Raw genomic sequence first — 11,227 nt, 5'->3', positions numbered from 1 at the left:
TAACAAAAACAGAAGAATAGGTCAACATCAGAAAATCACACATTTTTTGTAAAACAGAATAATAAAAAATGGTTAAATACTAATTAAAATGACAACAGTTTAGAAAAATTGCTAATATATAAATATGTATGAATTAATTGTGGATATCAATAGACATACAGTAGAGGAAATACCAGCATAGGAGTTACTGCCCTTGACAACATTTTTTTCATTATAAACAAGAGGTACTATGAGCAATGCTCACTAAGAATACCCCCCACTTACCCCAATCTCCCAAAGGGTGTTGTTAATAGGTATAAATTACCTCTTTCCTGACTGTAAAAATATGGTATGCCTCTGTAGAAGAAAATGGAAGATACAGTCCGAACACAAATCCATGGTATAAACCTATAATTTTGACCTTGAGATCAAAGGTCAAGGTCATAAAGAGGTCATGAATGTACATGACACATAGTCTCATGGTGATACACCCATGTCTTATAGTATGACTATGTCAAAACCCTATAATCAATTTTGACCTTGAGGTCAAAGTTCAAGGTCATATAGAGGTCATGAAGGTACCTGACACATCATCTCATGGTGATACACTCATGTGTCAAATATGGTATGCCTATGTCAAAGAACAAAGAAGTCACGGCCCTGACATGAATCCATTGTAAAAAAAACCCTTTAATTTTGACCTTAAGGTCAAGGGTCAAGGTCATATAGAGGTCATGAAGGTACATGACACATTGTCTCATCGTGATACACTCATGTGTCAAATATGGTATGCCTATGTCAAAGAACAAAGAAGTTATGGCCCGGACACGAATCCATTGTAAAAAACCTTTGATTTTGACCTTGAGGTCAAGGTAATATAGAGGTCATGAAGGTACTCGACACATCGTCTCATGGTGATCCACCTGTGTGCCAAATATGGTATGCCTAAGTCAAAGAACAAAGAAGTTATGGCCCGGACACGAATCTGCAGACAGACAGACGGACAGACAGAGTGATTCCTATATACCCCCCCCCCCCCAAGAACTTCGTTCGGGGGGTATAATAATTCATTAGTTTTTTAATTCCTTGGTTTACGGATTTCCCCCCTAAAAACTTAGCGTTGGTCGGGAGAAAAAAAAATAATACAGATTTTTAGTATTTATCGTTTTATTTTTAATGAAACATTAATTAACATCAATTCGTGATTAAAGTGGATTTGGTTGAAAGGCCTGGCTTATCTCGAAGAAAAATTTTTTTTAGCAATGTTTTTCTGTTTATCCCAAACTAACGAAGGTTGAAAAATCACTGCTATCAATTATACAACTATTAATACATTATGCATATTCTTTTTCAATAAAGCACTGCATTTCTCGTCTACGTTAGCAGCAAGAATATCGCCAAATGTATGAGAAATATTTATTTTTATAATTTTTCCCCCCGTAATGAAATGTCATCCGTTTCATCGACAAGAATGATATAGGCATCATTACTGTCATCAGTGGCCATATCTGTTTACATGGTTTTTAAAAATTACGGAATAATAATATTTCATCAAACGAATAGTGATTACTAAATACAAATCAATAGACAAGATCGAAGACAAGATACTTGCATAAAATAAATCTAAGTCCAAGGGCCCTAACTCCTTCAAAAAATAGTGGTTCAGCATTCCCCTTGTGATATGCACATCTCTACATTAGGATCTTTCTTAATTTGTACCAAGTTTCATCAAAATCCCCCAAAGGATTTTGAAGGAGTTGCGAAGACAAAGTTAAAGGGACAGACAGACAGTGGTATAGCATAATACGCCTGCATAAAATAGATACATGTAATCATGTCCTCTCACACTACAGATGGAAAAAGAAATTAATACTAGTAAAGGAAATAAATAATGACCTTTTTGCACTTGATATACGAAAAACTTCGTGATATCAAAATTGAGAGTTTAAAAGGACATATTAGGAGTAATGTCAATTTCTAAAATTTTACATAATTTTCAAGGTCTGGTCTTCCAATACGCAAGATCGCGAGTACTTTTTCCGTCTTGGTTTTAAATTTTACTTTCCCCTTTTAAAGTCTTGCCAGAGTATGCGAGAATTTGGGCATGTTGGTAAATAATACCAGTTCTGCAACTTTTGTCGTGATCAATTCACCCGATTTTAACAATGGTGTACTATCATTGCTTTGCAGTAGACTGTAGTAATGATTCAAGAAAGAAACATAATACGCAGAAATATCCACAACTGATATATTTTAATGGAAAAGTGGTGGATTTTTCCCCACTGCTGTCAGCCAGGAAATTCCTAAAGCTGAGAAGAGCTTGCATCAAAATATATAGCTTCGCGAGCTAAATTCAGAAGTTAATTTTTCCTGTATCCAGACGTTTATACACACCTTTCATTTTAAAATGCTTTTAATTGTGGAAAGCACATGGAGGTTAAATCGTCTTCCAATGCCATGTTTTGAATAAACAAAAAATGCCCAAGATCGACACGCTTTTCCGGACTTCTTTGCAAGAGAGTTCCACTAACTCGGTATTTACAATCTTGCGTATTTAATATGCAACTTAAAAAAGTGGGGATTGGAGATCAAATATTTGAATTATTGGCGAAAATACTGAATTTTTATAGAAAATTTTGAGTAAATTTATTAAAATATTTTTAAGAGTCGGTGTTCTGTTTGGAAAAATATATCAATCAAGTTAATAAATTACAACATTTGAATTAGTTCCAAGTCTCAACTACCTGTGTCATAAATTATAAAACTGAAATACACGTATAGGGGTATAAAAATAGACGATACATTGGATGAAACTGAAACTGTAATATCATGCAGAATTAGAACTTTTTGATTAGTGAATCCTTCCACCACAAAATATAGTCCCTGTCAAACCCTTTCAAAATTTGATTTGACACAAAAAATTTCAACTGGATAGGGTTCAGCAATAAATGTGTAATATGTTTGCACCAATGGGATCAGTATTGAACCAGTAAATACTTAGTTGTAGCATCCTGCGCAGTTGTATTCAAAAGCTCAGGAGCTAACTTTCTTAAAAAAGATTTTTGCAAAGACCTATGACATCACACAAGGATCGATCTAGGTCATGGTGCACCAATCTATCTGACATGTGAACTGATTATATGTATTTCTCTTAGAGGGAGGTTGTGAAAAAATGTCAGTGCAATATCTATATCCATGATAAGAATAAGTCCAGAAAATTATTTAAACTACTTTTATTCCTAAAATAGGTTACAGTGCACCAATCAAGTTGAAATGTAAACCAAGTATGTATTTCTCTGAGAGGGAGTTTAATTGTGACAAATTTCAGGACAATACCTGTATTCATAACAAACACAAAAATCTGGAAAACTGTTTGACCTACATTTACTCCAAAAGTAAATCATGGTGCACCAATCCAGCTGATATGCAAACTGAACTTAAATTCCTCCGAGAGAAAGCTTCCGACTAAATTTCAGGACTGTGCCCTTCCGAGACATAAATATTGAAAAGAAGGTTTTTCTACTAAGTGATACTATGATCTTGACCTTTGACCTTGATAAACAATAGGCATTATCCGCTTGGCATAAGGTGTTTGTATACAAGGTTTGATGGTCCTAGCCCCAATGGTTTGGTCTGTATACTGCCTACAAGGTTTTCCTACTAAGTGATACTATGACCTCCACTTTTGACATTGAAAAACAATATGCATCTTCCTCTCATCATGGTGATCAAATGTACCAAGTTGTAAGATCCTGGAGCTTACGGTTCATTTTGCATATAAAGTCTGGACAGATGAACTTGACAGATGGATGACGCCATACCATAATATGTCCCATCTTTGACACAGGCATATAAAAATGTTATGTACTTGGATTTTGTTTCTGAAGCTAAGATTTTGTATATTATGCTTAATACTACACAATTTGGTAATACATTTGAGTATATTACATATTGCATAGTATTGAAGACTTGTCATGAAGTAACATATACATAGAACAATAAAGAAAAAATTTCCACAGTTTATTTATCCTATGTTGTGTTAATGCAAAGTTTGTTAAATTCTGACAGATGAATAAATTCTATTTATCCCAATCACACTGACTTCTGATATATCGGTCAGAGCATGCTTCATGTGCAGTAAAATAATTCATCAAACTTCCACAGCAGAGCTGGTTGCAGTCATTGAAGGGACTAATCGAACAGAATCAACCAAGATATATCAATATTGATGCTGAAAGTTGATTGACATCAACTATGAACTTAAAATCATAGAGTGTAACAATAGAATTCAAATTATCAAAGAAAAACAAAGACAGTATTTATTGTACAAGTTTGGTAATTCAGCTGATACATATTGAACAGTTGTACATTCATTGTTTCAATGGATGAATTCACACTGGTTCAAAACTTCTTAGTCATGGAAAATTATTTGTGCATATTTCATATTAACCTTTTAATGACCAATTTTTCAATAACTGAAGTATCAATATTATTGAGAAGACAATAAAAATATATTTCTGTATTCTTGAACTCCATTATACCACATCATTTAAATTTAGCACGTCAAAACGCAATTCCTATTTATATACATGTAGAACCAGCTGATCTTCTGATAATAATCACAGATACAATGAAGGAAAGATATAGTAAATTATTTTCCCTGTATGTCTTTGTTAACAGAGTTCACTGAAAGTTGATTGATTAGGTTACCTGAGTCACTCAGGTGACCTATTGCCATTGGTCTTTGTCTGTAGTCGAGCATGGTCCGTTAACGATTTTACATTTTTAACTTCTTGAAAACTACAAGGTCATTTGTTACCATTTTTGGTGTGAAGCATCTCTAGATAAGAGAAATATAAATATTGAAATTCTGTTAAAATTAAGTTTTTTTTTTATATATATATATAAGGTATATGTTAAGTGACCTTGACCTTTACAAAATGTGTTTATTTAAAATTAATTTGCCTATTACTTATTTGTGTGACATATGATCAATATCTGTTCAAAAATTGTTGAAATAAGAAAGTTTTTCCTCATATAAGGTATATGCTCTGAGTGTCCTTGACCTTTCCAAATGATCTTGAGAGACCTTGATCCAAAAGATCAATAACTTTATTCATTGTTAAAATGAGAGGTTTTTTCCTATGCAAGGTATATGTTCTGAGTAACCTTAACTTTTCCAAAATGACCTTTAGAGACTTAAAAAATTGGTTCACCTTGCCTCAAGGAACATCTATGATCAATAATATCAATTTCTGATGAAAAGTGAAGGAGATATTAGCTCACACAGATGGACGGACAGACACGACATTGACTATATGCTCCCTTGAAATTTTTCAGGGAGCATAAAAGGGTGCAGATAACCAAGTGGGACAGACAGACAAAGAGGAAACTTATAGGCCCCCTTCAGTTTCACTGGTAGGGGACCAATAAAAATAAAATGCCAATATTTTACATGCATTTCAAAGCACAACAAGTGAAACATGCATGTTATTGTGTAAATATAAATTGATATGTCAGTGTTTTAATAGAGGTAAAGGACCACTGTATTTTCATATAGTATTTATATTTTGTTTCTTAACTGTTCATTGAAAAACATTGATATAGGGATTGTGACAATGCTTTCCATAGAAAATTATGAAACTGATCTTTTGCTAAAAATTCTGATTTTCAAAAATTTTGCACAATTCAATCCAAAAACATTTTCAATTTATCAATAAAACTAGTTATTTAGGGTATTCTGAATCACTTTTTCAATTCTGACTGCAAACACTGAAACCAGTAAGTGTTTAATGGGTTGTTGGTATTAACAGAAAGTTGTGGTTCTATATGTAAACAGATCTACTATATAAATTGATTATAGTTTTGTTGAAGCGTCCTTAATGAGGGTTATAATTAGACCACCTTTTTGGTGAATTGCGGGTTATTTCCGGGTATTTGGAATCACTGTGTTAACATGTAATAAATGACCAGAAAACCTTTTAACAATTGAATTAGGTAGTATTATTTACCCTCAGTCTCTAAAAGTAAGAGTTAGTTGCAGACACTGAAACATGTTACTTATACACCTCCAAAGCATTTCGTTTTGTTCCGTGCAAACCGTTCATTGTTCCGTGCAAACCGGTCACCGTTCTCATTCACCGTTCTGTGAAAACTGTTCACAATTCTGTGCAGACCGTTCACCGTTCCATGCAGACTGTTCAGTGTTTTGTGCAGTCTGATCACCATTCCGTGCAAAGAATCGTTCCGTACATTATTAAGCCACACCCATAGAAAAATGCAGACCGTTCAAACCACTCCCTTAGAAACTTACAGACCGTGCAAAATGTGCAAATGATTTCGGTATGTATCTAGGACAGGTGAATATTGTTTGGAATTTGAACAATTATTTCAAAATTTCCCTAAGATGGACTTTCATTAGTGAAAATCTACAAATAATCGAAACAAATTACTGTTATTTTAAAACCACCAGGCAGATGCATATATACATTCGTAGCCCTCGAAGCAATATTAATACCCTTGGTAGTCTCCAGCAAGTGCAGAGACATAATATATCTCTGCCCTTGGTAGTTGTAGATAGGAATAATTTGTCTTGTTACACTTGGTTTAATAAAGTTTGTTTTTAAAAATAAAAAATATTTTCATCAAAATTGTTGATTGGAACTGTCTGCATAATGCAAAGACAGATCTGTGTATAACTTGTATATTCTATGCAAATTCCAAGGTGTTTTTTAAAAACCACAATAGAGGTAAGCTAATCTGGGTACATGTATTTGAAATTAACATTTGTACAGAAGGTGTGAAAATTGGCAGAGGCAAGCAAAATGACAAGAGGTGACTGTTTATAACTTTTTTGTTACTCAAAAATTAATGCAGTTTTCTTTAGGTTTAAAATTGAGGCAAATACAACAATTTTATTAAAATTACATGTTAGACCCGCTTGCATATTCGCATACATAATTGAAAATTCATTATTTGTTTTATCTAAGCATTTATATATTTGAGTTCTGAATCCATTTCAATCATATTTTGATTGTGTCCCTTCTTATCCAAGGTGACAGTTTCTTGTTGACTGGCTAATACATTGTCTATATGCAATTTCTGTACACCAATGTATGTATATGGTACTTCCAGGAACTTGCTTTTGATCAAAATTAGAATTCAGCTGTCCTAAAATATATGTACAAACCCTCATGATAATAATGAATAATAAAATCAAAATAAGAGAGTGTTCATTTGAAAATACAGTGGTCCTTAACTTTCAGCTACGTGCACATGTCATACATTTACAATGTCTTTAAACTTCTATAGAAAACATATGGTAAAATTTCATTTTTAGCATTAATTATACAAGTCACTACATTTTTACAATCCACAACCACAAAAATAAAAAAAAATAAAGCAATGAGAGAGGAAGGCACACGTTCACTCCAATTTGGCGTGTTCTTCAATTCAAAGACAAGAAAACATGGTCCTGTTTTACAGTATACTGCAGATTCCTTATTTGTGCGAGTACTTGATAATCCTGAGAATATGAATTTGCAAGTGGACTGTTGATCAAGAATTTTGACATGTACATGAATATCAGCAATGTAAAAATAAAAATGGGTAATTTTATTACATGTTTGGTGTTTCTCACTAAATTATTATAATAATTTCCTTGTATATATTTAGGAATCTACAGGAAAAGTAGGAAACTGCATGAACACTATTATCTAATTGAATCTCTATGACATCAGCTATGATGTCATAAACAGATGGACTCTTTGAGAAACTAGCAGGAGACACACATTTGAAAGCATTTAGCCTAGAAAATAATATTGAGCACATGCATGCATTACCCAATCAAACTACTATACATTATGAACCATATCTTAAAATTAGCTGTGGACAACTCCTTCTCATCTGAAGGACCTATGGCACTCACTTCTATGTATGACAAAAGAGCAGTCATTATCAGTTTATATGTCTTGGACATAGCCAAGGCATCAATGGGGCTTGACTTATGCCACACACCAGGACAGATATCATAATGAAAATACAAACATCAAACAATTTTTGATCAGAAAAGCTTTAAGCCTTTCCCCTAAAGTAAGCAAATGAAATCCAAAACACTGAATGAAAAATGTTTCTAAGATGTTTACTTGATTCAGATCCCATCGAAGTCCCAGCTTGCTAGCCTTTCAAGAAAAAACACATTATATATGGGAAAATGTACAAAATGACAAACATCATTATCTTACTGCATTAGATCATAGTTTTTGGGGATATTATGTGTGTGTGTGTGTGTGTTTGATCTATGAACAATACTAGTAAACATTCATTTATATATGTAAAATGGCATCAAAACTTTAAAGGATTATGTTATGGACCTAAATTTGGCTCCATAAAATTAAAATGACATTAAATGATTTTAAGAAAGCATTTAATTTGATGAAGGATATCTGGAAATATATGCTATTTATAGAAATATTCTGGCAGTCCTCCTATATGACATCATATGACTTATCAGAGATTTTCAACTTTTGATGAAAAAGTGCACATTTTTGTAACATTTTCCCTTCCACAAATATAGAACACAAAGGAAAATATCATTCAAATACATCATTAAAAAAATAAATAACTTTCTCAAATGTGATTAATGCCTTTTAAAAACAATCAAGGGAAATGACGAATTACAAGAAATGCTGTTTGTAATATCATCATGGTTTTGTCACAACAGAATTGAAGTTTGAAAACAAGGGGTCTAAGGGCCACAACGCTCACCCGAGTCACCTTGCTCATAAATAGAGACTTATACTTTGGGACACATTTAATTAAATCTCTTTAAATCTTGCCACATCCAGGTTCAGTTGGTTGTGCTTTGAATAAAAAATGAACATACATTACATAAAGATGCTTGAATAAGTACCTTGATGTAAATCATTATTGTGGCCAAGTCCTAAATCCATGAACTTCATTTAAACAAACTTTAATGTGGTATAAAAGATGATGTCTGCATATTAGTTTGACAATATGTACCCTTGTGGATCAAGAAAAATTGAATTTTAAAACAAATCTTTCATTTATATTCCTATGCACAATGATAAACCACAATTGTCACCCTTAATCCCCACTGACCATGGTTTGAACATACTTGACTTTACATTACATCAGGATACTTAGCATATTAGACAAAATATAAATAGTCATTCTTCTTCAGAAAATCTTAAAAGATTTTTCATACATATGCCTATGTAAATCTTTAAATTCAAGTTGTGACCCTGCCTTGACCTTAGAGGTCATACATGTAGTTCAAACTATCATAAATCAACAAAACATGAGAATATTTGCATCTAATCATTATTGTTGCATTATTCGTTGATTGGGAGTAAAGTAGAAATGCCAATTTTTAAAAAAAATATACCAGTGCCAATCAATAAGTAACCAGCCTATCCCATTTCAGATTGACCGAGATGGTCATGATTTTCATGCCTTGTTTCAAATACAGGTTTTATATCTGCATGGGTACAAAATTGCACGTGTATTGAGTCATTCTTTAATAAGATATTGAATGTCAAACATGGCTAGTGATGCAAAGGTATGCTTTTCATCTTACGTTGAGTACCGTGCTATAATTCGGTACTTGTATTTTAAAGGTAAAACAGGCAAGGAAGTACACGGTGAGTTAGCCGATGTTTATGGGTCTTCAGCACCATCTTATGCTCAGGTTAAATTCTGGGAAGGAGAATTCAAATGCGGTAGAACATCTTTAGAAGATGAAGCCAGATCTGGACGCCCATTGGATGCCACCGACAAAGAAATGTGTAAGAAAGTTTGAGATCTGGTATACTCTGATAGGTGAATTCAGGTGGGAGAAATAGCGCAGGCATTAGGCATTTCACATGGTAGGATTTCAACAATCTTACATGATCCCTTATATAGGTATGCACAAGCTAACAGCCCATTAGATCCCCAAATCCCTTAGTAATGAACAAATGGTAACCAGAGCATCAGTATGCAGCATCTTGTTGAAGCATTTTAGGTCAAAACATGATTTTCTTTTACATCTGGTGACTGTAGATGAGATGAGACTTGGGTTCATTATTATGAGCCAGAGAATAAAGTTCAGAGTTGTCAGTGGGTAGGACCTGGGTCCCCGAAGCCAAAGATGTTCAAGACGCAACCATCTGCTGGCAAGGTGATGGCCACAGTATTTTGGGATGCAAAAGGCGTTATTATTTGGACTTTTTACCCAAGCGAAGTACAATAACTGGAGTGTACTATGCAAACAGTCATCCGTGAAAAACGCCGAGGTAAACTCTCTAAAGGTGTTTTGCTGCAACAGGACTACACGAGAGTCCACACTTGCAAAGTTGGAATGAATGCTTTAGAGCGAAACGGGTATGAATTAATACCACATCCTGCCTATTCGCTTGACCTAGCTCCAAGCGACTTCTTCCTATTTCCAAAGTTGAACAAGAGTACTGCAAACAGTACAATATACGCCCGTCGGACAGTGAAATTCAACCTGGAAGCATATTGTGCACTCTGAATTGATACAACACACATTCTGAATATAAAAGCCTTAAAGTGGGTCATGGTGCACCAATCCATCTGACATGTGAACTGATTATGTATTTCTCTGAGAGTGAGGTTGAAACAAAATGTCAGTGCAATATCTATGATGATAAAAAGTCCAGGAAACCATTTGATCTACTTTTAGCCCTAAAGTAGGTCATGGTGCACCAATTAGCTTGAAATGTTTGAAATGAGAACTGAATATGCATTTCTCTGAAAGGGAGGTTGTGACTAAATTTCAGAGCAATACCTGTGACCATACCAAAAAAAAAAATCTGGAAAACTGTTTGACCTACTTCTACCCCTAAAGTCATAGTGTGCCAATCCAGCTGAAATGCAAATTTAACTTGTATTCCTCCGAAAGGAAGCCTTTGACTGAATATCAGGGCAATATCTGTATTCGTAATGAAAAAAAGCCCGGAAAACTGTTTGACCTACTTTTAGTCCTAATCCAGGTCATGGACAGACAGACCAATTCAGCTGAAATGCAAACTGAACTTGTATTCCTCTGACAGGAAGCTTATGTGTAAATTTCAGGGCAATATCTTTATCTGTAATGGAAAAAAAGTCCGGAAAACTGTTTGACCTACTTATAGCCCTAGAGTAGGTCAAGGATGGACCAATCCAGCTGAAATGTAAACTCACCCTTACAATTCTTGAGGGAGGTATTGTGACCATATGCATGCGT

At 34.0% G+C, this 11,227-nt stretch overlaps 1 protein-coding gene across 2 annotated transcripts in view; it reads right to left on the bottom strand.

The window, feature by feature from the left end:
* Positions 1 to 11,227, bottom strand: part of LOC125653308 (neuroglian-like) — a 135,278-nt gene that overhangs the window by 9,429 nt on the left and 114,622 nt on the right. The window contains exon 24 of one of the 2 annotated variants that reach the window (XM_048882718.2): positions 8,124 to 8,159. The exons of the other annotated variant lie outside the window; for it this stretch is intronic. Coding sequence (XP_048738675.2) covers positions 8,129 to 8,159 — 31 coding nt within the window. The 3' untranslated portion in view covers positions 8,124 to 8,128. The remainder of the gene's footprint in view (positions 1 to 8,123; positions 8,160 to 11,227) is intronic. 2 annotated transcript variants of the gene reach the window in all.

This window comes from Ostrea edulis, chromosome 7, assembly GCF_947568905.1.
Source record: "Ostrea edulis chromosome 7, xbOstEdul1.1, whole genome shotgun sequence".
Classification (NCBI taxonomy): domain Eukaryota; kingdom Metazoa; phylum Mollusca; class Bivalvia; order Ostreida; family Ostreidae; genus Ostrea; species Ostrea edulis.
Note: the sequence above shows the minus strand (reverse complement) of the source record. Positions and strands in the feature narration are given on the sequence as shown.